At 50.3% G+C, this 26051-nt stretch overlaps 1 protein-coding gene across 1 annotated transcript in view; it reads left to right on the top strand.

Annotated features, from left to right (window-relative positions):
* Window positions 1–224: 224 nt before the first annotated feature.
* The window catches only part of Nkain1 (sodium/potassium transporting ATPase interacting 1), a 40014-nt gene continuing 14187 nt past the window's right edge, over window positions 225–26051 (top strand). Inside the window, exon 1 of the mRNA XM_042695738.1 lies at window positions 225–315. Coding sequence (XP_042551672.1) covers window positions 262–315 — 54 coding nt within the window. The 5' untranslated portion in view covers window positions 225–261. The remainder of the gene's footprint in view (window positions 316–26051) is intronic.

A 26051-nucleotide genomic window follows, 5' to 3' on the forward strand; every position in this document is an offset into this window, starting at 1 on the left:
GGGCCGGAGCTGCGCCTCCCGGCCGCCCGCAGACAAAGGAGGCGCGGCCGAGCCCGCGCGCGGGCCGGAGACGGGGGGGACCATGGACTCGGAGCGCGGGCGGCCGGCCCCGGCCCTGGGGACCCGGCGCTCCCGGGCCCGGCCCTAGGCGCGGGCCACGCCGCCCCCCCGGGACGCCGGCCGGAGGACGCGGAGCCCGCGCGGCGCGAGCAGGCGGCGGCCGCCGAGCGGGAGGCGCGCGGCCCGCGCGGCCCCGGAGCCATGGGCCAGTGCAGCGGGCGCTGCACGCTCGTCGCCTTCTGCTGCCTGCAGCTGGTGAGCCGCGCGCCCCGTCGGGGCGGCGGGGCGGGCCGGGGCGGGGTGAGCCGCGCGCCCCGTCGGGGCGGCGGGGCCGGGCGGGCCGGGGGGCGGCGGGCCGGGTCCCGCGCGGGGGAAGGACGGGCGGAGCCTGCTCCCGCCGCCGGCCCGGCCGGCTCTTTGTGTGCGCTCCTGGCGGCTGTGCCCCGCGCTCCGCCGGCGTCGCCCCCTGCGCCGGGGCGGGGGTGGGGGGGCCCGGGACCCGGCCCGCCCGGTGCCCGGGATCTGCGCGCCCAGCCCGCGGGGGCCTGGTGTCCCCTCCCGCTGGGGGCTGCGCGCGGGGCCCCGGGCTCCCTGGGGGCGGGCGGGGGCGTGTCCGAGCCCGCCCGGCGGGGGCGCGGAGGTCCGCGGCGCGGGTCTCCCACCAGGTCGCGGTCGGTGCGGATGTCCCTTCCTCCGGAGCCATCGCAGCGTGTCCGCGCCCGGGTGCGCGTCTCGGGCGCGTCTCTGGGTCTCCGACCGCTTCGGGTCCACGTTCATCCATGTGTTGCGATCTCAGACTCCAAGAAAGCTCAGCCCTCCTTTGTGCGACTTGGGCCTCCCGTCACCCTCCGGATGGGGTGGCCCGGGCTGGGGAGCCGCCTCCCTAGACAGGGTCACCACGAACTGCCCCTGAGTTCCGGGGCCATCCTGATCTAGCCTGGTACCAGGACCACCCTCTTGCTTTGGCCAGCCCCTGGCCACTCAGTGTGGCACAGTTCCACCAGAGCAGCGGGGTGGGGCCGGGCAGAGCAGATCTAAAGATACTTGGGTGCCTGGGGACATCAGAGCGGGTAAGGAGGAAGTGTCTGCCTCGGGCTGGAGAACTCGGGTCCTTGTCTCTGGAAGGCCAGGGGTAGTGACTTTGTGTGGCCTTTAAGGGAGGCCTTTGCCTATGAATTCGGGAGGTGGCCAGGGTCTCAACCCCTCTTGGAATCAGGACCCCAAAGGGAACTTGAGAGTCTCCTACTCTTGGCAGAGCTGTTCGCAGATCCCCAGGGCAGCACTCCGATCTTAAGATGAGTTGTGGGCATCTGAACCTCACTGATGCTGGACCTCCTCATCTGGGTCCCGGCTCTGACCTGCACGCGACTCCCCTCTGCCTTCTACAGGTGCAGAGGATAAGGAGAGCCGTCATGTTTTGGGGAGATGTACAGACCTCTTCTCTTGCTTCTCTCCTTTTTGGGGACACCTGCCCCAGCTAGGCCATCCATAAACCTGTCCTCATGGGCAGCGGTGCAAAACCTTGGGATCTGAACATTGTAAACCCAGTGACTTCCTCAGCTGGCCGCCTGGGTCTGTCCACGGAATGTCTATGGGTGCTGATGGCAGAGGGAATTCATCCCACCTCGTGGAATGGAAACTCCAAAAGGGCAGAAACGGCCTGGTTTGTTCCCTGCTAAATCCTCAGCAGCTGGAATGGTGCCTGACATGCCATTAATATTTGGAAAATAAATGAATGAATTCGTTATTGGCAATGTCTGGCTCCTACTAGGAGCCCCCCTTTTAATCTACTTTGAGGTAAACAAAATGCCAAGAAATTTTGAAACCTTTCAGGAAATTCTTTCTCTAGGTTTGCTAATTTATATATATATTGTTAAGCTAGGTTTTCTGGTTGTTTTTTTTTTTTAATTTATTTAAGTAACATATAATAGCTGGCTGCCAGTGGTTTATCCCTATAATCCTAGTGACTCAGGAGGCCAAAATCTGACCATCACAGTTCAAAGCCAGCCCAGGCAGGAAAGTCCAGTAGACTCTTCTCTTTCATAAACTACAGAACAACAACAAATAAAGCTAAAAGTCGAGCTGTGATTCAGAAAAGCTCAAGGACAGCAGCTAGGCCCTGAGTTCAAGCCCCACAATCGGCACACGTGCACATAAAAGTAACATACATAAATGAGTAAATAAGCACATAGTAAAGAAGATAAAAGTAAGTTTTCTCCTTTCTGTGCCTAAGCACAGATTCATAGTTGAATCTGTTAGCAGTTTATTCTGTGTTCATTCTCTCCTGCTGCTGATGACATGGGTTAGCTTTGGGAAATGCTTTTCCATGGATCAAGTCATGTAGCCTTCATAGCAACGCTATGATGTTACTTGCTCAGAGTTGTATGGGGGGATCCTGGTATCTGTCTTCTTCTGTTGCCATGTGAGTGAGTGTGTGTGTGTTCGTGTGTGTGTGTATATCTGTGTATATGTGAAAATGCATGCCAAAACTGGCCTTGAACGCAGGGCCTTTTTCTCGTTTGTCTTTTTCACTCAAAGCTGGTACTTTACCTGTTGTTGTTTTTTAACCAGTCCTGGGGCTTGAACTCAGGTCCTGGACACTGTCTCCCTTGAGCTTCTCTGTACTCAAGGCTAGTGCTCTGCCACTTGAGCCACAGTGCCACTTCCAGCTTTTTCTGAGTAGTTTCTTGGAGATAAGAGTCTCATGGACTTTTCTTGCCTGGGCTGGTGTTGAACCATGATCCTCAGATCTCAGCCTTCTGAGTAGCTAGGGTTACAAGGCGTGAGCCAGGATCGCCCACGGTCTGTTACCTTCTTTTGTTGTTGTTGTTGGTGGTGGTGGTGGTTGTTAGCCTGAACTGTGGGCCTGGGTGTTGTCCCTCAGCTCTTCAGCTCAAGGGTAGCGCTTTACCACTTGATCCACAGCGCCACTTCCAGCTTTTTTTCCCCCTGCGTATGTGGTGCTAAGGAATCGAACCCAGAGCTTTATGCATGCGAGGCAAACACTCTACCGCTGAGCCACCTTCCCAGCCCTGTGTCCTCGTGCACTTTGGAGGGTCTGCCTGCCCCCCATTTACCTGCCTCCATAGCTCTTGAACCCCACTAAACAAATGCCACTTGACCACCAGTCCCCTTCCCCCCGGTGTGTTGCAAAGGACCTGGGTGGAACTCAGCTTCTGCCAGGGCCTGCCTGGGTGGCCAGGGCAGCCTGTGAGGGTTCATGAGACAATCTGGAGGGTGCTCTGAGGAAGGACTTGAAAATTGGTTTCCTGGCTCCGCTGTTAGGAGTTGATTGCAAAGAGGGTCTCTCCAGCTGTCACTAGCCCCCTGGAGCCTAGGCTGCTTGGCAGCTCCCATAGAGTGAATGCTCCTGGGATGCTAAATTCACCAGCCTGAGGGGAGAGAGGGAGGGCTCTGTTGTCTCCACCAAAGAACTGAGGGATGAAAGAGATGATTGAATATTTTTCAGCTGAAAAACTTAAGAAGAGAAACTGCCGTTTTTCTTACAAATGGGGTTTTAAGCATTACAGTGAAGCAGACCAGTTTCAAACACTTTTCTGTATTGGACTAGTTTTGCTTTGAGTGAAACGGTAGAGCCTGAGAGTTGGGAGTCTGGAGAAAAGATAGGAACTGTGTCATTGACATGACCTATGTAAGGCAGGAGCTAAGGCTCTGGAGTTTGTCAAGATGGACCTGGGTTCTAGGTCCCACTCCCATTACTTTCTGGGGTTTGATCATGGATGGGTTAGTTGCTGACCTTTTAACTGCCAACTGTTAAATAATAACAGGAGTTATTCTTAGGGTTATTAGGAGGGTTAATGCATGTAGTTATTTCTCCTTGCCAGGTACAGTGAGCACTCTGTTATGTAGACAGTAGCTTTTCAGTATTATCTCTCTCAATAATCCAGATCAGACTGGCACTGGTGGCTCACACCTGTATCCTAAATACTCAGGAGGCTGAGATCTGAGAATCAGGTTTTGAAGCCAGCTGTCAGACAAGTCTGAGAGACTCTTATTTTCCAATTAACAAGCAAAAAAAAAACAAAAACTAGAAGCAGAGCTATGGTTCAAATTGTAGAGTGCCAGCCTTGAGCTAAAAGCAAGGCCCTGGGTCAAGCTCCAGTACTGGCATATACACACTCAAAAAGAACCATACAGCTGGGAAGGTGGCTTAGTGGTAGAGTGCTTGCCTAGCATGCATGAAGCGCTGGGTTCAATTCCTCAGTAACACATACGCAGAAAGAGCCGGAAGTGGTGTTGTGGCTCAAGTGTAGAGTACTAGCCTTGAGCAAAAGAAGCTTAGGGACAGTGCCTAGGCCCTGAGTTCAAGCCCCAGGACTGGGGGGAATAAAAGAACCATACTCTGGGTTTCTTTCCCAGACTTGGGGCCCAGGCATATTTAGGTGCCCCCCTGCTCTGTATCTTGTGGGAAGCAGCTGATAGTTGGGCACTGAGCTGAGAAGCAGGAAACCTGGATTCAAGCCCTGCACTACCACTGACATCCTGTAAAGTTGAGCAAGTCTGTACCTCACTGTAAGCCTTGATTTTTCTATTTGTTAAGTGGGAAGAGCCTTTGATCCCGCTTCCTGGGGTCCTGCCTGGGCTGGTGTGAAACTTGTATTGCTTCTTGGTCTGTTCTATAGAACTTGTATGTCCCTTGCTTTCCTGGTTCCTATTTGGTGTATCATTTTGATACTGTTATTATTAGTGCTGGAACTGGGCCTTGAACTCAAGGCTTCATGCTCTCACTTGGCTGTGTGTGTGTGTGTGTGTGTGTGTGTGTTTGTGTGTGTTTAAATGCAGCTAAGAGTTTCATGGACTTTCCTGCCTGAGCTGGCTTCAAACTTCCTCCTGAGTAGCTAGGATTACATGCATGACCTACCAGCACCTGGCTTAAACGTGGCTTTTTTTTTTTTTTTTTTGCCAGTCCTGGGTCTTGAAGTGAGGGCCTGGGCGTTGTCCCTGAGCCTTTTTATGCTCAAGGCTAATGCTCTACCACGTGCGCCACAACACCACTTTCAGCTTTTTCTGTTTTGTTTTTGCCAGTCCTGGAGCTTGAACTCAGGGCTTGGGCATTATCCCTGAATGTTGTTTTCTCAAGGCTAACACTTTACTACTTGAGCCACGGTGCCACTTCTGGCTTTTGCTGTTGATATAGTACTGAGGAATCAAACCCAGGGTTTCATGCATGCTAGGCAAGCACTCTACCACTAAGCCACATTCCCAGTCCATTTTCAGCTTTTTCTGAGTAGTTTATTGGAAATAAGACTCTCACAGACTTTTCTGCCTAGGCTGGCTTCAAACCGCAATCTGAGATCTCAGCCTCCTGAGTAGCTAGGATTACAGGTGTGAGCCATTGGCACCTGGCTAAAAGCCACACTTCCACTTCCTCATTTTTTTTTTTTTTTTGGTCGATTGTGGGGCTTGAACTCTGGGTCTGGGCACCGTCCCTCAGCTCTTCAGCTCAAGACGAGAGTGCTCTACCACTTCAGCCACAACGCCACTTCCGGTTTTCTGATGGTTAATTGGAGATAAGAGTCTCATAGGGGTTGGGAAGGTGGCTCAGTGGTGGAGTGCTTGCCTTGCATGCATGAGGCCCTGGGTTCAACTCCTCAGTACCACATAAGCAGAAAAAGCCAGAAGTGGCGCTGTGGCTCAAGTGGTAGAGCGCTAGCCTTGAGCTGAAGAGCTGAGGGACAGTATCCAGGCCCAGAGTTCAGGCCCTATGACTGACCAAACAAATAAACAAAACTAAAATCTTGGAGGTAGTTAAAAGGAAGCTTTAATAAAAAAATAAAAAAGAGTCTCATGGACTCTCCTGCCCGGGCTGGCTTTGAACCGCAATCCTCAGATCTCAGCCTCCTGAGTAGCGAGGGTTCCAGGCGTGAGCCACCAGTGCCTGACTACACTTCCTCATCTTGACATTATTAACTCTTTCCACTCCCTAACTCTTGTTTTTTCCTTCCCTTCCCTGTCTAATCTATGCGCTTCCATCCTCCAGCTGTAGTCACACTTATCTTCCTGAAGGGAAGGGGACTAACCAGGAACATTTGCCCCAGAGATTTGTCATCAGTTTCTTCATCATCATCATCATGATCATCACTCCTGTTTCTGGAGGCCTGTGCTAAGCATTTTATATGCATTACCTCATTTAACCAAATGAGCTTGCATATGTAAAGTGCTTGGCAAAGTGCCTGGCACATGTTAAATGATCAATAAGCGCTGGCCATTTTACCATCTTCATCTTGCTTGTTGGAATTGCGTACAGTGGGATGGACACTTTATCACCCCTCTTTTCAGAGAAGGAAGTTGAAGCTCCCAGAGATGAGGGGGTTTGCTCAAGGTCACCAAACTATTCATGGCAGAAGCACTTGCTGCCTCTCATCTGCTTTGTGTGTGTGTGTGTGTGTGTGTGTACTTGTGTGCACACACGCACATGCATGCGCACTTGTGTGTGTGTGTGTGTGTGTGTGTGTGTGTGTGTGTGTGTGTGTGTGAGCACTATGGCTTGACTCAGGGCCCAGGCATTATTCCTTAGCTTTTTTGCTCAAGTCTGTCACTTTACCATTTGAACCACACAGCAATACTTCCATGTTTTGGTGGTTCCTTGGAGATAAGGGTCTCACTGCCTTCCTGGACTGGGCTGGCTTTGAACTATGATTATCAGATCTCAGCCTCCTGAGTAGCTAAGATTACAGGTGTGAGCCACTGGTGCCTGACCGCTCAGCTGCTCTGGGGTGACCAGTGTGTGACCTCAGATGGGTCAGCCTCAGTTTCCTGTGACCTGGTGAGTGCTCACTAATAGATCTTTGCCTTGGTGGTCTCCTGTGGTGGTTCTCCCCTCACCCTTGCTCCATGTGATCTTGGACTCATGAACTCACTCCGGGCACCAGCTTCTTCCTGCATAGGACAAAGCATGATCCCCGCCCCGCAGCGGTGTAGAAAGTCCTTATAGCTACGTGCTTGGTTCATCATCAGCACCTGCAGAAACCTTAGTGGCATTGTTTTTTCCCTTCTAGAAAGCTCTTGGCCTTCTGGAAGGTGGTGGGTGGGTGGGTGAGGGGGGGAGATCTGCAGCTTCCAGCTGAGCTGCGAGTAATGGTGTGAAACACGGTCAACTGATTGATGTTGTTATTAGCGATGGTGATGGTGTAGACTGAGGGGGCAGCTCTGGCAGGGAGGGGCCTGTGCATCTACAGGGCTGCTCTGGAGGGTTGGCTCTGGCTGGGGCTGAGGAATGTGGGGCTGGCTTCAGGGTCCTGGGCTGGCCACACTGGCTTCTTCTGCTTCTCATTTCCCCCTTGTGCAGCATGGGGACCTGCAGATGAATGACCTGAAGCTCTCAGGTAGTAGACAGTGAGACTCAGGGGTGGAGTGGAATGAAGGGATGGGGGGCAGTCAGGGCGGGCTCCTTTGCAGGGATGTGTGTGTGTTTTGTATTTAAACAGAGGAAAATGGCACCTGCTCTGAGATATGCAACAGGGGTCAGAAGCCCAGATTCAGTGCCTTGCTTTGTGACTCCCAGAAAGTCCCTCACCCTCTCTGAACCTCTTATCTCCTTACTGTGAAGTCCAAACAGTCGCTTCTGCCCCACAGCATTGTGGGGAATCGGTGAAGTGAATCATCTGATACACTGCTGGGTTCTCTACATAGTGTGCTAGACTGGGCAGCTCCATCTCCACCCAGATTAAAGTGTGAATGTGTCTACAGGTGTACACACACACCAATACAGGGCTTGAACTCGACCTCTTGCCCTTCTAGGCCAGTGCTCTACCTCTTGAGCCACATGTCCATTTCTGGCCTTTTGCTTGATTAGTTGGTTGTGGATTTATCTGCTCAGGCTGGCTTTGAACCACAACCCTCAGATCTCAGCCTCCTGAGTAGCTAGGATTACAGGCACCACCAGCACCCAGCTAAATTAGAGGTCTTAATGATCAAAGTCCTTCCCATGAATGCTCCAAGTCTCCGTCTCCTTATAGGAGAAATAAATATGGGGCCTGGCTGGAGATAATGTCCTTTGGTTTAGTATTGCTAGGTTGTGGTTGGTTGGTTTGTTTTCTTTTGGTTGGTTGGGGGTTTTTTTTGTATCAATCCTGGGGTTTGAACTCAGGGCCCACACTGTCCCTGAGCTTTTTGTGCTCAAAGCTAGTGCTCTACCACTTGAGCCATGACCCTTTTTCTGGCTTTTTTGATGGCTTATTGGAAATAAGAGTCTCATGGATTTTCCTGCTCAGCCCCACAATCCTCACATCTCAGCCTCCTGTGTGTAGCCAGGATTACAGGGGTGAGCCACCAGTGCCTGGCTCTTTCTATTATTGTTGTTATTTTTAAATAGCATCTCTCTATGTAGTTCACAGATTGGCTGTGAATTTGCTGTGCAGCCCAGGCTGGTGTCATATTAGAGATCATCCTGCCTCAGCCTCCAGAGTGCTGGGATTATGGGCATGTACCACCAAGCCTGGTTTACTAGGCACTTTACATACTGTGGCTCTCAGTACTATCTGGTTTATCTGTGGTCAGCATGGCCACATAAATAGTAGGTACAGAATTATGATTCGGGGGTGTGGCTCCTTGGTAGAGTGCCTTCCTAGCTTTGAGTTCAAACACCAGTGCTGGTGTGTGTGTGTGTGTGTGTGTGTGTGTGTGTGTGTGTGTGTGTGTGTGTGTGTGTGTGTGTGTGTGTGTATGTGTGTGTAATGAGGATTTGACTCTAGATCTGGGACTGCCCCCCCCCCCCCCGCCCCAGGGTTGTGAGGATACTGAAACAGTAATGAAAATCACCTCAGCCATCAGGTGTTACTAGAAGCTGGGTCTTTGGAACTACTGTTCCCATGCAGCCTCTCCCCAGCTCTTCTCATGCCTGGCTCTGTGTTGGGCTAAAGGGAGCAGTGCAGGCTGAGGAAAAAGCCACCCAGGGAAGAAACTAACCCGCACGGACAACTTAGCAACCCGTATTCTCCTGAAGGTAGATTTGTCCCTGTTTCCCAATGGACACACTGAAGCTCAGAAGGATGAAGTTTGTTACCAAGGCAGCAGAAGATCCGCTCTGGGCATCAGCTGTGTCATAGACTGAAAGCAGTTTGACAACAGTTTTTGCAAACTGACCAGGCGGAAATAGTCAGCTCTAACTAGAACAGGTTATTTTGCATAGGTTCTTTTGTGTGTGTGTGCATGTGTGCGTGTGTGTGCCAGTACTGGGGCTTGACCTCAGGGCCTTGGGTCCTTGCTAGGCTTTTTGTTTTGGGGGTTTTGTTTTGTTTTGTTTTTGCTTTTTGCTGGTTGTAGGGCTTGAACTCTGGGCCTGGGTGCTGTCCCTCAGCTCTTCAGCTCAAGGTTAGCACTCTACCACTTGAGCCACAGTGCCACTTGTGGTTTTCTAGTGGCTAATTGGAGATAGGAGTCTCATGGACTTTCCTGCCCAGCTTGGCTTTGAGCCACGATCCTCAGATCTCAGCCTGAGTAGCTAGGCATGAGCCACCGGCTCCCAGCCTTGCTTGGCTTTTTCATTCAAGGCTGGCACTGTACCAGCTAAGCCACAGCTCCACCTTCAGCTTTTTTGCTGGTTACTTGGAGATGAGTTTCACAGACTTTCTTCCCAGGCTGGCTTTGAACCACAATTCTCAGATCTCAGCCCTGAATAGCTAGAATTACAGGCTTGAGCCACAAGTGCCTGGGTCAGAGATACGTTTTTGAAAACTAGTTCCAAACCATGGGTTGGACCTGGCTTTGGGTCAGAAAGCCTAGTTCTGTGTCTTGGCCTTGGCCTTGGCTTTCCCTGACCTGGAGAGGTGCTGTGATGATTTGGAGTCTGAGGGAGAGGCTCAAACAGCAAAGTAACCTGCCAGGGACTCGAGCCTCTGCCAACAGGGTGAGGGAATGAACCCCAAGGCTTGTGAAGAGCTGTGAGCTGTGACTGCAGGTTTGAATGGATCTCCTTGGCCTACCTATCAAAGCAGCTAGCAGATGCAGGGGCATGGAGGTGGGCTTTGAGTACCAGCTCTACCTTTTTGTAGTGGATGGGCTTGGACAAGACCTTGACCTCTCCAAGCTTCTGTGTACACTTCTATAAATGAGGATAGTGCTAATCTGCCCCCAGAGTGGCCGGGGAAGCTCCTTGCAGATTGGATATGATGAGCAGGAGCTCAAGAGGCTTGTGTACAAGGCAGCCAGTTCTGCAAAGCTGGAATGGTACATGCCCACCTTCTCAGCCAGGGAAGGCCAGGATGGAGCAGCCATTTGCTTAACCCACCTGGTCTTGGTCTTGCTGCCCCTCACTCTGTAAAATGTGATGAATGATAGTACAGCCTGAGGCCAGAAGCTAGTGTGGCTCACGCCTGTAATCCCAGCTACTCAGGAGCTGAGATCTGAGAATCTTAGTTTGAAGCCAACTTGGGCAGCACAGTCTGTGAGACTCTTATCTCCAGTTCATCGCCAAAAATTGGGAGGTGGAGGTGTGATTCAAGTGGAAGAATGCTATCACTGAGCAGAAAAAGCTAAGGGAGGAAGGCCCTGAGTTCAAGCCCTAGAACCAGTGTATGCGTGCGCGCACACACACACGTACACACACACACACACACACACACACACGTACACACGTACACATGCAACCTGAGGTCCCAGCAGAAGTTGGAGTCGCCACCTTGCTGAGCAGAGGACCTGAGCAGAGGAGGAGTTTCCTGCCCCTAGTGGCCTGTTGTAGGCTTCACACTTGGATTTCAAGTTGTCAGGGATTCAGGAGACCCTTCTTTCTCCTGTCTGCCTACTCTATGACCATCTACACTGTCTCCACCTCAAATGCCCTTGTGGCATACTTGGCTGTGAAAGTAAACCTCAGACCACAGAGATTCAGCATGGCTTGCGGGTGGGGAATAAGAGTTCTGGCCCTGTTCTAACCCCTAGCCATGATGGCTGAGATTTTGAGCTCTTGGGCTGAAAATTATGAAATGCTAGCAGGTAACCCCCACCCACAGTTACATACAGAAATGTTTATGAAGCGCCCACAAAGTTTCAGGCATGATTCTAGGTGCAGAGTTGCCTTAAGGTGTGAAATATGCTGTAGCTGCAAATCAGAACTAGACTCTGTGGCTGTGCAACTTTGAGCTGGCCCTGGGCCCTCTTTGGGCTTTATTTTTCTCAGTCTGTGAAATGGGAAATTGGAGGAGGGTGTAGAATTCAATCTCTGTTTTCAAACTCTACCAAGGTTCAGCCCAGGTAGGACCAACAGCCAGGTGGTGAGTTTCCTGTTGGGCAGTGATGAAGAATTTGTGTAGGTTGGACGACATTTTTTAGACGTGTAATCAACCTGATAATCGCCCAGGTCCCTGGACCTACCAGGTGCTGGTTCCAAGGACTTGAGAGGACAGTGTCTGTAGCACAAATAGTGTCTGCTCTGAATAATGGGAAGCCTGGACATCGCATGGTCTTCTCATGCCCCTCTGCCATAGCCTGCTCCTTTCTGCCCCATTCCTCACCCCAAATCACAACCTGGCCCAGTTCTAGGCCCAGGAAGCAGGGAAAAAGGAGTATTCAAGCAGCTTACCCCTTAGCTCATTCTGGCCACCCCTGGCCTGAAGAGGAAAGGCAGCCCTAAGATCTTTAGAGCAAGGGTTGGCTCCTAAGCCTCTTTTCTTTTGGGAGGGGGGTAGGTTCTACAGCCCCAGCCTGAACCAGAGATGTGAGTTTTCAATTACACAATTAAATGCACAATTAGGCATAATTACCAGTGCTCAGAGCCCGAGACTGCTCATAATAGGCGTGTAATCTACTGCAGCCTCTGTTTATACTACTCAGCGCGCTTCCTAATGATGCCAGGATGCCTTTACACTGCGCCGTTACCATGGAGACAAGCGCACCACCGCCATACTCAGCTGACAAGTAGCTTTCTTCTGCTCCTGGACCCCTGGATTGTTTCTGAAGCCTCTATAGTTAGATGTGAAGAGACCAGGTGGGCCAGGAAGGTAGGTCAGGTCTTCTTAAATAATATACCTCAGTGTACCAGCCAGCCTGAGAGCCACAAGATAGTATCTGAAGGGTGCAGTACCTCAGTGTCTTTAAGGCACAAGCAGCATGTCCAGATGTGGTGACAGGTTTTTGTGGATGTTCACTGAAGTATCTCATACTCCTGGGGAAGCCCGAGTCTGGCTAGGGGCTCTGCTCCTGGGTACACAAGAGGGTCAAACAGAGTAGGCCACTTAATTCCTGATACTAAGCAGGTCACTTGATCTCTCTCTACCTTTGTGTTCGTTAACTTTATGTCGCTATGACCAAATGCCTGAGAAAAGCATCATAGGGACAAAGGATTTATTTTAGCTCACAATTTCAGAAGATTCCATCCACAGTCATTTGTCTTCCTGGTGACTCCTGGGAGCATGTGGTGGAAGAGACTTTTACCTCATGGTGGACAGGAAGTAGTAGGGGAGAAGAAGGGAGAAAGAGACAGACAAGATGTAGCCCCCAAGGACAACCCCCCATTCCACAGTGATAAATTTACTCAGGTTAGGCCCACCTACTTTTTGTTTTGTGTTTTGTTGTTGTTGTTGTTGTGAGGTCTGATGTCAGGGCTTTTGGGCACTATCTCTATCTCTGAGCTCTTTTGCTCAAGGCTAGTGTTCTACCGTTTTGAGCAACAGTGCCACTTCTAGTTTTCTGGTGGTTAATTGGAGATAAGAGTCTCACAGATAGGCTGGAAATGTGGCTTAGTGGTCGAATGCTTGTCTAGCATGCATGAAGCCCTGGGTTCAATTCCTCAGTACCATAATAACAGAAAAGACCAGAAGTAGAGCTGTGGCTCAAGTAGTAGAGTGCTAACCTTGAGCAAAAGAGGCTCAGGGACGATGCCCAGATCCTGAGTTCAAGCCCCAGGACTGGCAAAAAAAAAAAAAAAGTCACAGACTTTCTTGCCTGGCTGCCTTTGAACTGTTATCCTCAGTTCTCAGCCTCCTGAATAGCTAGGATTACAGGCGTGAGCCACCAGTGCCCAGTGTATACCTCCCTAATCCCCAACTTTATATCCCCCTTTTTTTTTTGCCAATCCTGGGCTTAAATTCAAGGGTCCTGGGCACTGTCCCTGAGCTGCTTTTGCTCAATGCTGACACTCTACCACTTGAGCCACACCACCACTTTCGGCTTATTCTGTGTACATGGTACTGAAGAATCGAGCCCAGGGCTTCATGAATGCTAGGCAAGCACTCTACCACTAAGCCACATTCCCAGCCCCACCCTTTTTTTTTTTTTTAAACTAAAAGGAAGTTTTTCTAGTCTTATCTATTCTGCTTTTTCTCCTGCTTGTCACTGTAAAACTGTTTGAAAGCAGCCATCAATAACCATGACACAGCCTGAAACATAGCATTGAAATGTCCAACTACCAGATAAATTAGCTCATCGCCTTGAAAGTCAGCCTCCCACAAAGTCTCAGGACACGGACAAAATGTAGAGCATGAAAATAACAGGAAAGCTTTGCCTTCAATCCTCAATCACCGCTGGTTCTCAAATGAGCATTCCCTCTTCCTGAGCTCCTGCTCCAGATGCCCAATAAGCTCTGCTAACCGCATCGTAGAGTCTCTAATTGGAGCTCCAAACTCCTCCAAGTCCCTCCCTCAAACCAGTTCCGAAGGTTCTGCACCATGTGGTCATATAGTGTGACAACAATAACCCCACTTCTGTGACCAGTTTTCCATGTTAGTGTGCTTTTACATTGCTGCTCACAAAATGCCTGAGGGAAAGCGATTTAAGAGACGAAAGACTTATTTGGAGTCACAGTTTAGGGGGTTCAGCCCATGGTCCCTTGACTGTGTTTTGGGTCTGGTGAGACAGAACGTCAGGATAATGGGAGCATGTGGAGGAGAAGGAGAGGGGAAGGGATTGGGAGGACATAATAGCCTTCAAGGACATGCCCCATGTTGCCTACTTCCTCCAGCTAGATCCACCGTCTAGCTGTGCACCGGTGGCTTATGCCTGTTCCGTAGCTATGCAGGAAGCTGAGAGCTGAGGATTGTGGTGTGAAGCCATCCCAGGCAGGAAAGTCCAGGAGACTCTTATCTCCAATTAACCACCAGAAAACTGGAAGTGGCGCTGTGGCTCAAAGTGGTAGAGCGCTAACCTTGAGTGCAGAGTTCAGGGATAGCACCCAGGCCCTGAGTTCAAGCCCCATGATGGACCCCCCCCCCCAAAAAAAAAATCTGCTTCCCAGTTTTAAGAACCTTCTAAAAGCCAGATGGCCAGATGCTAATGACTTATGCCTTTAATCCTAACTACTCAGGAGGCTGAGTTCTGAGGATTACCTTTCAAAGCCAGCTTAGGCAGGAAAGTCTATGAGACTCCTATCTCCAGTTAACTGCCAGAAAAAAACAGAAGTGGAGTTATGGCTTAAGTGATAGAGCACTGTCCTTGAGCACAAAAGCTCAGAGACAGCACCCAGGTCCTGAGTTCAATTCTCAGGATGAGCACCCCCAAAATAAATAAACGAATCTACCAAAATAGTACCATCCAATGGGGAATCAAGCTATCAATAAACCTTTTTGGGGAATACTTTATTTCCAAACCATAGCTCTCCCACCCCCACCCTTGCCCCTGTGTTGGTGATTGAACCATAAGCTTTCTTATGCTAGGTGTAAGGCCCCAGTCCTGTACTTGAGGCATTTCATTTATAAGTCAGGCAGCAGTCTGTACCTTGCAGGGCTATTGGCATGGTTAGGAATTACAGCAAGGCCCTTACCTGCCCTAGAGGAACCTTCACAACACATCTTTTCATTCCCATTTGAGAGATGGAGCAGCTAGAGGCTCTGGAAGCTTAAGCGTCTTGTCCAAGTCTTGGTATGTGAGTGGCAGAGCGGGCATCTGCCCTCCAGGTGCCCACCTGCATGGAGGTCTTGCTCACACTTGCTTGTCTCTCCTATTGCTTCCTTGGAGAATGAGGAACTGGATGGAGGGGCAAGGTGGGGGCAGTGCTCACCTGGCCCAGGTCTCTGCTAGCTGCGTGATTCCTCTGCTGGCATGCGAAGAACTGACATTTCTGGGGGGTGCTGTCACTTCATTGGTTTTACCCCGATACTGTCTCGCTGGGAATACTGAAGCCTTGAAAAGAGGAGCACAATGCAAGTCAGCCATAGCAGTGGGACTGAGACCCCAGGCCAACTTAGGAGCTTCTTGTGACCTGGCTCCTATGCTGCACCACCATCTGTTCCTGGGAGGGGGGAGCTGGGACCGGGTGCTGGTTTGCACGCGATCGGAACTGCACAGCGCTGCAGACCCAACCAAGCATTTGTGGGGCAGACTGGAACGTAGAGATTTGTGGATCAATAAACATCCCTTCCTGCTTCCTCCTTCTTCATTTATTCATGAACTCTGAACTCCTTGGCTCCAGAGAAACTGCCTGGAAGAAAGCAATTAGAGTATAATTAGAGCCACTCCTATTATCAGCGCCGGGTGGGAGGGGTGGAGGGTGGCTGGGGCTTGGGGCAGCCCTGGGATTCCCTGTAGCCCCAGCAGCCACTCTGTTCCAGCTCACCCACAGGGATAGGGGCACCCTTGGCAGTGGGTAAGGACCTCGCTCTAGAAGCACTGGAGTAAGCTGGGGAAGAGGACTGTGCCTTGCATGCTGAGCTCCACATGCTGAATTAGAGAAGACCTGGTCATGCCCTGACAAGGACCAGGGGAGCCATTGCAGGAAAACTAGGAAACAAGCCGGGCACCCGTGGCTCACGCTTATAATCCTAGCTACTCTGGAGGCTGAGATCTGAGGATCGCAGTTCAAAGCCAACCCCGGGAAGAAAAGTCCCCACAAGACTCTTATCTCCAAATAACTACTCAAAAGTCAGAAGTGGCACTGTGGCTCAAGTGGTAGAATGCTATCCTTGAGCACAAAGAGGCTCAGGGACAGTGTCCAGGCCCTGAGTTCAAGCCCCACAACCAACAACCAAAAAAGAAAAAAATCTAGGAAAGAGAACATAACTCCTGCTCGCTAGCAAGAAGGATGGTAGGAAGTATGCATTACCCAGAGGAAGCTATTTACCAGGCAAGGACTCCGTTGCCTAGATGATTAATAGGAATAGTACCAAGCCAAGGATGATGGTATACACTCCAGATGCTGAGTCAGGAAGAACATGATTTTTAAGGCCAGCTGAGACCATATAGTGAGACCCTATCCCAAAACAAGCAAAAAATGACAGTGATCAGTATCAGCAGTCAATAGGAACATTTTTACCCCTTTCGGTCATGGGGCTTTGAACTTTGGGCCTGAGCACTATCCCTGTGCTCTTCAGCTCAAGGCAAGTGCTCTACCACTTGAGCCACAATGCCATTTCCGATTTTCTGGTGGCTAATTGGAGATAAGAGTCCCAGGGACTTTGCTGAGTAGGCTGGCTTTGAACTGTGATCCTTAGATCTCAGCCTCCTGCATAGCTAGGATTCCAGGCATGAGCCTGCAGTTCTGGGGCTTGAACTCAGGGCCTGGGCCCTGTCCCTGAGCTTCTTTTGCTCAAGGCTAGCGCTCTACCACTTGAGCCACAGCGCCATTTCCAGTTTTTTTCTGTGTGTGTGGTACCGAGGAATCAAACCCAGGGCTTCATGCATGCTAGGCAAGCACTCTACCACTAAGCCACATTCCCAGCCCCCCTTAGGAACATTTCTGACCACAGAACCATTGCTCTTTCCCACAAGGTGTTCTACAAGTTAGAAATAGCCACCAGGAGTTGACATACCTCCTCCTCCAAAGAGCAGGGCAAAGACGCAGAGCTGAGGTCCAGGCGTGGTGGCTCTAGCCTGTCATCCCAGATACTAAGAAGAAGAGAAAGGGAGTATTGTGGGTTCAAGCCAGGCAAGACAAAAAATGGGCCCTACTTGTCCTGAACTGCGTTGCTTAAGGGTCTCTGGAAGACTGCTCAGTAGTTAAACATACCATGTCTCCTGTTACTTTTTTTTTTTTGGTGACAGTCCTAGGGCTTGAACTCGGGACCTGGGCACTGTTATTGAGCTTTTTTTGCTCAAAGCTAGCCCTCTACCACTTGCATCACACCTCCACTTCTGGATTTTTGTATCTCTGTGTGTGGTTATTTGGACATAAGAGTCTCACTGACTTTCCTGCTCAGGCTGGTTTTGAACCACAATCCTCAGATTTCAGCCTCCAGAGTAGCTAAGATCATAGGCGTGAGCCACCAGTGCCCGACTTTTTTTGGGGGGGAGGGTCCGGTTGTGGGGCCTGAACTCTGGGCCTGGGCGCTGTCCCTCAGCTCTTCAGCTCAAGGCTAGCGCTCTACCACTTGAGCCACAGTGCCACTTCCGGCTTTTTTCTTTTTGCTTATGTGGTGCTGAGGAATCAAACCCAGGGCCTCATGCATGCAAGGCAAGCGCTCTACCACTGAGCCACCTTCTCAGCCCTTCTTTTTTTTTTAACTTATATTTTTATTACCATTGAGTAGTTGTACAATGCAGTTACCATTCAACAAAGCAGTTTATGACTGTACTGCATCCTGATCAGTGTCACCCCTTTTGTCATTCTCCCCGGTCCTCCCTGACCCACCCCCTGCTCCTCTTCCTCTAGCCCTGGGCCAGCTGAGCGCAGAGTGAGAAGCCCTGCCACTGGTGTGAGTTACCCACCCCAGACAGGTCGCTGCGTCCCAAGCCGCCTTGCCAAAAGAGAGGAGAGGGCCTGGCAGATGGGAGGTCCTGCCCTCTTGCCGGGAGTCACGGCGGTTCCTAGCGCTGTGACCATGAAGACAGCCCTCCAGGTCTCTGCTGGGACCCGGTGGGTGTGGCTTCCTGGTGGAGAAGAGAGCAGTGTGCCACGTGGGGCCCCAAGTTACAGGTGAGGGAATGGGTTTGATGGCGTCAGAGGAGGCATTTGGGGCTTTAGGGTTCGTGGGCTCCCTGGGACAACCAGCCTTCTCTTTCCCTGCCCCACCTGACTGGAGGTTGCCTTGACAACCAGCTCCCCATCCTCTCTGTGGGACCCTCCCCCCTATTTCCAAGCGACAGGTGGTTACTGTGACAACAGGCCTTCTGCCCACCATGACCTCTGACATCCTCATGGCCAGGGCCCCTCCCTCACACGGGAAGCTACATTGTTCTGAGGCTTGAAACAGGCTGTCCAGCTGGAGGTGAAGGTCCTGGCAGGCAGCCTGCCACTGCCCCTTATCAGGCTGCCCTGGACCCATCCTCAGCATCTGTGGTTTTAATACAATGCACCACTGACCCGGCTCCCTCTGCTCAAAACCTGACGATGCAGTCTAAGGCCAAAGTTCACAAACTCCAGCCTGCATTAGAGTTGCTGAGAGGATTCGTTAAAAATTTAGATTTCTAGCTGGGTGCCCATGGTTCAAGCCTATAATCCTAGCAATTTAGGAGACTGAAATCTGAGGATCATGGTTCAAAGCCAGCTTGGGGCTTGAACTTAGGGCCTGGGTGCTGTCTCTGAGCTTTTTTTGCTCAAAGCTAGCTCTCTACCACTTGAGCTACAGAGCCACTTCCAGCTTTTTCTGTGTATGTGGTATTGAGGAATTGAACCCAGGGCTTTATGCATGCTAGGTGAGCACTCTACTGCAAAGCCACATTTCCAGCCCCAACAGAGCTGTGGCTGTGGCTCCAGTGGTAGAGTGCTAGCCTAAGCAGCTGGGCTGACAGGCCCTGCCTCTCTTGTCTGTTGTTTTCTGAGACCAAGTCCCTGTTATGTGTCCTAGGATAGCCTTGCACTCATGATCTTCCTGCCTTTGCCTCCCAAGTGTTGGAATTACAAGTGTGAATGCCAGTTATTACTCTTAGATTTAGGTTTTTGGTCTATTTCAAGAAACTTTTTGTAGACGGTAAAAAGTAGGACCTAGCTTCATTCTTTTGCGTATGGATACTCAGTTGTCTTGATACTACTTGGTTAAGAAAACTGTGCTTGGCATCCTTCTTGAAAACCAATTGACCACAAACATAGGGGTTTATTTTTTATTTGTGGATCTGTGTCTAACATTATACCCATACTATGCTCTTTCTCATTGTCTTGAAGTCAGAAAGCATATCCTCCAACTAACTTTCTTTTCTCTCTCTCTCTCTCTCTTTCTTTCTCTCTTATCAGTCGTATGGCTGGAACTTAGGGACTGCATGCTATCCCTGAGCTTTTTCACTCAAGTGTTCTACCACTTTGAGCCACGGCATCACTTCCAGTTTTCTGGTGGTTAGTTGATTATAAGAATCTCATGGGTTTTCCTGCCTGGGCTGGCTTAAAACTTCAGTCCTCAGATACCAGTTTCCTGAGTAGCTAGGATTACACGCATGAGCCACCAGTACCTGGCCCAACTTTCTTCTTTTCCAGAGTTATTTACTACTTGTGCTCCTTCCTTGAATTCCTTCCATATAAATTTTTGTTTTGTTTTGTTTTTGTCGGTCGTGGGGCTTGAACTCTGGGCCTGGGCACTGTCCCTCAGCTCTTCAGCTCAAGGTGAGTGCTCTACCACTTGAGCCACAGTGCCACTTCCAGTTTTTCTGGTGTCAATTGGAGATAAGAGTCTCACAAACTTTGCTTCCTGGGCTGGCTTTGAGCCCCGATCCTCAGATCTCAGCCTCCTGAGTAGCTAGGATTACGGGAGTGAGCCACCAACGCCCAGATCTTCTATATAAATTTTAAGACAAGCATATCCATTTATGCAAAAAGAAAAAGAGATTGCCAGGGTGTGTTTCAAGTGCCTGAATCCAAATCATAAGACCAACAAAAAGGAGGTGGTTACAATTTCTTTTTTGTGTGTGTTTGCCACTCCTGGGGCTTGACTCGGGGCATGGACGCTGTCCCTTAGCTTTTTCACTCAAGGCTCGTATTGTAGCAGTTGAGCCACTGTTCTACTTCAGCCTTTGCTGGTTATTTGGAGGTAAGAGTCTCATGGACTTTCCCTGCCCTAGCTGGCTTTGAACTGCTGTCCTCAGATCTTAGCCTTCTGAATAGCTAGGGTTACAGATAGGAGTCACCAGGATCTGGCTCAGATGGTTGGTATTTTGGTAGAGATTGCATTGAATCTGTCAATCAGTTTGAAAATACTGGTGTCTTAGCAATATGAACGGATAAGTGTGTGTCACCCATGATGGCTGAGGTGGGTTTTGCTTAGATCTAGCTTCCATTGGTTACTCGATGTGAATTTCAGCAAGCGTTTAAACCTCGTTAAGTCTCAATTTTTCCGCCTATGGAAAGGAAAGGAATAACCTGATTGTTTTCAGTCTGGTCTTTCCCACCCGCCTTCATCTTTCTGAAATTCTGAACTCTGCTGTAATGAATTCTCTGCCAAAGTGCCCACTCCATTCAGGTGCTTTCTGCCACAAGTAGTTTTTGTTTGTTTTTTGTTTTATTTTCCTTTTTGCTTAATTATATACTGGTACTCCCTATATTTAGTTGGAGAATCTGGTTAATCATCATTTTAATTGTCCGAATGTTCATTTGTCTGCAGCCGCATCTCCTGGGAGGCCCTTGTTCGTGCTTTTTCCCTGCTTCGACTATGTTCCCTGCAGCTATCTTCAGCGCAAAGGGCAGAACACTCAGAGTGTACTGGGAGAGTAGGACCCGGGCATGGAGGATTCTGGGGTCTGCTCCCAGCTTGCCAGGAAAGGCCTCAGTGTTTCCGTATCACGTCCACCTCCAGCTCAGCCTTCTCCTGAGCACTAGTTCCCAGGGCTGTCTGCTCTCACCTTCCCTCCTTCTCAAGGCCAACAGATAAAGCCCAGGGCCTGAGATCTAGCTCTATCCCTTCCTCCCACCCTTCCTTCCTTCCTTCCTTCCTTCCTTCCTTCCTTCCTTCCTTCCTTCCTTCCTTCCTTCCTTCCTTCCTTCCTTCCTTTCCTCACTGCCTCCATCCAGGACCATCCCAAACTATCCAGCGACAGTTCCCACCTTGCCCAGACCTTTATGGGGTGTGTCCCTAAAAATGATTCACTCCAAGAAACCAGTTAGACCCAAGCAGACAGGAACAGCTCACTGCTCCCCTAGCAGCCATTTTTAATGCCTTTATTTTGTTGTCTTGTAAAATATTACTCCTTGAGGTACAAACCTTACAGAGATATATCTGGTCAACCCTTCTAAATTCTTCTCCCCAGAGTTAATGACTTAACAGGTTTTTTGTTTGTTTATTTGTTGGTTGGTTGGTTGGTTGGTTGGTTGGTTGGTTGGTTGGTGGGTGGGTCATGGGGCTTGAACTCAGGGGCTGGGAGCTGACCCTGAGCTCTTTTGCTCAAGGTTAGCTCTTTGAGCCATGGTGCCACTTTTGGCTAATTGGTGATAAGAATCTCATGGATATCCCTGCCCAGACTGGCTTCAAACTGCAATTCTCAAATCTCAGCCTCCTGAGTAGCTAGAATTATAGGCATGAGCCACTGGGTTGGGCAACTTGACAGTTTGATAACTTTTCTTTTCCTTCGGTCTTTCTACCTCCCTCCTTCTTTCCTTCCTTCTCTCCCTCATTGACTCCTTCATCTTTTTCCTTTTCCTCCTCTAATTTTACTTCTTCCCACTCCTCACTGTACAGCCTGCCTTTTCAGACGGTGTTGCTCCGCCTTCTTTCCACAGCCCCCTGGAATGTCTGCGTGTACACCTGCAGGTGCACTCACCACAATTTACTCTGTCCCCTTCTGAAGGACAGCGGGTCTTTCTAGTTACTATTGTATTCAGCTCAAAGCCAATCTAAAACATCTTTTCCTATCTCAGCCCTCCAGCTGGTTCTAGGGTTTTCCTCTTTACCATGTCTATGACAGCCAGCGCTTATCCCCTTTAAATCTTGCCACTCCAAAAAAATAAAAAAATAAATAATAAATCTTGCCACTCCAGGAAAGGGGGCAGAGAGTCCTTATCCCCCGTCTTACAGATGGGAAGGCTGGGGCTTACATGGAAAATGACTCCAAGCTCAAACAGCTATGAAGTGGCAGGGCACAAACCTAGACCAGAATGGTGTGACTCCAGAACTCCCTCTTACACCACCTCCTTGGCTGTCCACAGTAGGGGGTGCTGGGGCCAGAGCCCAGTCACATGCCTCCTGCTCTTCTAGGGACACATCAGCTCAGGGACAAAGCCCTTAGGAGGTCATGTGTGCCCAGAACCCAGAAATGAAGGAGGAAAAAGGCCAGTAGGTGTGGGCTCAGATTCTTGCGCTGACTTCGCTGAGGATCTTCCTGGGCCAGTGAGAGGGGCTTGCTCACAGGCAGAAAGCAAGGAGCTCCAGAGGTGGGAGAGAGATCTCTCTGTAGGGGAGACTGGTGAGGCCTGGGCTTGGAAGAGTCCTGTCTCCATCTCCAGAGGAGGAAACTGAATCAGTCACTGGCCTCAAGACCCTTTCCCCCTGCCTCCTCTTGTGACCATTGTGAATTTGGACCAGATGGCTAATGAGGAAACAGGTCCAGGGGGATGAAAGGACTTCTGATTTTTGCTAGACTTCCCCCTGGTTGGCCCCACCCTGGGCCGCTGGGCCAGACTTTATGCAAATTAATGTAGATGTATGTTAATTGGATCACTCCCAGGCACCCGTGTTCTAATGGAGCTGCCAGCACCGAGGTGTAGGGAGACAGTTCTGCCCTGAAAGGGTCTGCGGAGCCCCCTGCTGGGGAGGGGGTGTGGACGGGTCAGTGGTCACTGAGATGAAGGGATGGGGTTGCCATGGAGATGGAGGCCAGGCCCCTGCCTCCTGACAGGACCGGCGCTGGCCAGATCAGCCTGCTGAGACAGCCCTGGACTTCCTTGCAGCTCCAAGCCGGTCTCTGAGGGCTAATTATGCGGAAGGTGGTGACCAGCTGCTCCCTGGCTCCCCCCAGGCCTCACTGCAGCAGCGGGCTGGGCCACAGCAGGAGGGCGTGAGGACAGACAGATGGTGGTCTGGGGCTTGAGGGCTCAAGGATTTGTCCTGAGGGAGAGGGAGGTTGCTTGGCTGGAGTAGAAGATACCACCCCACACCCCCTGCCTCAGGAGGGCTGCAGAGGGTGAGATCCCCAGACTCCAGACCATGCTAACAGACTCAGAGAGAGTTCCGGGGCTTGGCCCAAACAGACTGGTGTTGGAGTCTTAGTGCTTCTGTGTCCCCTTGCTCTCTGGGCCTCCATTTCCATATGTGTACACAGCAGTAGGATTGAGAGGTGGCAGGAGTGTGGAAATAGATGCCTCAGGTTCTCAGTAAGGAAAGAGTTGTCAGCCTCGGGAGTGTTGGTTTATGTCATTTGCCATGGGAAGGATGCGTCTCCCTCCTGCATGCTCTCTGGGCTGGGTCCATGGTTCTCACAGGGAGTTCTCAGGACCTAAATCACAAAGGATGCAGAAACATCTGTAGAGTAGATGCGTGAATTGATGCCAAGTGCTTAGAACTGCATCTGGCTGGGAGAGATGAATAAATAAATGTTAGTCCCAGCATGTGTGGCTGTCCTCTGGGAGCTGAGCCATCCTGAGCAGGCTCTGCCCCTGCACTGTCCCTTCCACTTCTCTAGCAGGGAGGGACACAAGTGGGTAAAGAAACCAGGATCCAGCCGGGTACCAGTAGCTCACACCTGTAATCCTAGCTACTCAGGAGGCTGAGATCTGAGGATCACGGTTCAAAGCCCGCCCAGGCAGGAAAGTCCATGAGCCTCTTATCTCCAATAAACCACCAGAAAACTGGAAGTAGTGCTGTGGCTCAAGTGGTAGAGCACTCGCCTTGAGCTGAAGAACTGAGGGTCAAGTGCCCAGGCCCAGGGTTCAAGCCCCATGACAGACAAAAAGAAAAAGAAAAGAAACCAGGTTCCCCATCTGGCTCTGCTTCCTCCTGACTGGCAACTTCAGACTTGTTGACTGCCACAGATCAGAGCCACTGTGCCAGGGCTGTGAGGAGCAGGTAGAACTTGGGAACAGGCAGGGCTAGCCCCCTGGGGAAGCAGGACCACCAAACCCTCAGCAGAGCTCTTAGGGCCCTAGGACCAGGCTCCCTCCCCCAGCCCCGCGCCCACTTAAAAAGGCCTCACCAATACCACACCCTGCAGACAAGTGGAAGTAGAGCTAAGAGATCTCCATTGTGCAGAGGAAAACAGGACCACCAGGCACCAGTGGCTCAAGCCTGTAATCTTAGCTATTCAGGAAGCTGAGATCTGAGGATCACCATTCAAAGCCAGCCAAGGCAAGAAGGTCTATGAGACTCTTCAGTTAATCACAGGTAAAGCCAGATGTGGTGCTGTGGCTCAAGTGGTAGAGTGCTAGACTTGAAAAAAAATAAAGGAACTTAGGGGCAGCACCAGACCTAGAGTTAGAGCCCCAGGACTGGTAAAAGAAAAAAAGAAAAACCAGGCACTGTTGGCTCACCCCTGTAATCCTAACCTCAGAAGACTGAGATCTGAGGATCTCAGTTCAAAGCCAGCCAGGCAGGAAAGTCCATGAAAATCTTATCTTCAATAAACCACCAGAAAACTGGAAGTGGCGCTGTGGCTTAAGTGGTAGAGCACTAGCCTTGAGCTGAAGAGCTAAGGGACAGGTCCCAGGCCCAGGCTTCAAGCCCCATGACCAAAAAGAAAAGGAAGGAAGGAAGAGAAGGAAAGAAGAGAAAGAAAGAAAAGAAAAGACAGGTCCCAAGGAAGAGTCTTGCCTGGGGTCACTAGAGAGGCCTACTGATGCTCTAGTGGTTTTCTTTGTTGTTTATTTTGTGATATTGTGGTTTAAACTGAAAGCCTCATATTAGCTAACCAGCTCTCTAGCTCTCTACCACTTGAGCTACACTTCCAGTCCTTTTTGCTTTGATTGTCAGGTAGGGTCTTGAGTTTTGCCTGGGACTGGCTTTGGACTGCAGTCCTCCTTTTTACACTCTTCGTGTAGCTAGGATTATACATGTAATCCTTCTATCCATGCCTCTCCTATAGCTGGGATTATAGATACGCTTCCAAAATGCCCAGTTGTTTTGTTGTTTCAAGTTGGGATCTATGTAGTTCCGTTTGGCTTTAAACTCTTGATCTCCCTGCCTTGGCCTCCTGGGATTATAGGGGTGTGCCACCAAGCCTAGTTCTAGTGTTCTGTCACTCAACAAAGTAATGAGCCAAATTTGAAAATGCTGTTACTTAATTCACTTTTCTTTTTTGGTAGTACTGGCATATGAGCTCAGGGATTCCCACTTGCGAAATGGGCGTTCTGCCACTACAGCCGGTCTGCCAGTCTACTAATATCTTTTTTTAATTTTATTTTTGTATGCCGGGCGTTGGTGGCTCACGCCTGTAATCCTAGCTACTCAGGAGGCTGAGATCTGAGGATCGCGGTTCAAAGCCAGCCCGGGCAGGAGAGACCGTGAGACTCCTATCTCCAATAAACCACCAGAAAACCGGAAGTGGCGCTGTATCTCAAGTGGTAGAGCGCTCGCCTTGAGCTGAAGAGCTGAGGGACAGCGCCCAGGCCCAGAGTTCAAGCCCCACGACTGACAAAAAAAAAAAAAAAAAAAAATTAAATTTTATTTTTGTGAGCTCCTGAGGTTGAACTCAGGGCCTAAGCGCTGTCCCTGAGATCCTTTCACTCAAACCTAGCACTGTATCAGTGTGTGTGTGTGTGTGTGTGTGTGTGTGTGTGTGTGTGTGTGTGTGTGTGTGTGTGTGTGTGTGTGTGTGGTTACTTGGAGATAAGATTTTGGGCTGGCTTTGAACTGTGATCCTTAGATCTCAGCCTCCTGAGTAGCTAAGATTATAGGCACGAGCCATGCGTGCCAGGCTTCCCTGAGCTTCTGTTGCTCAAGGCTAGTGCTTTATCACTTGAGCCACAGCTCTACTTCCACAGACTTTCCTGCCCAGGCTGACTTTGAACTGTGATCCTCAGATCTCAGCCTCCTGAGTATCTAGGATTATAGACATAAGTCACCAACGCCCAACTTTGTATTATTTTTTAGCGAGATTTTTGCTTTATGTGCCTAGATTAGCATGGGCTTGAATCTTCCAGTTTTTGTGTTCCTTCATTGCTGGTTTGACAGCACTCAACTATTGCTTGAGATAGAATTTCACAAGCTTGCCGGGCGCTGGTGGCTCACGCCTTTAATCCTAGCTACTCTGGAGGCTGA

Source organism: Dipodomys spectabilis, unplaced genomic scaffold (assembly GCF_019054845.1).
Source record: "Dipodomys spectabilis isolate Male_0828 unplaced genomic scaffold, ASM1905484v1 ptg000188l, whole genome shotgun sequence".
NCBI lineage: Eukaryota > Metazoa > Chordata > Mammalia > Rodentia > Heteromyidae > Dipodomys > Dipodomys spectabilis.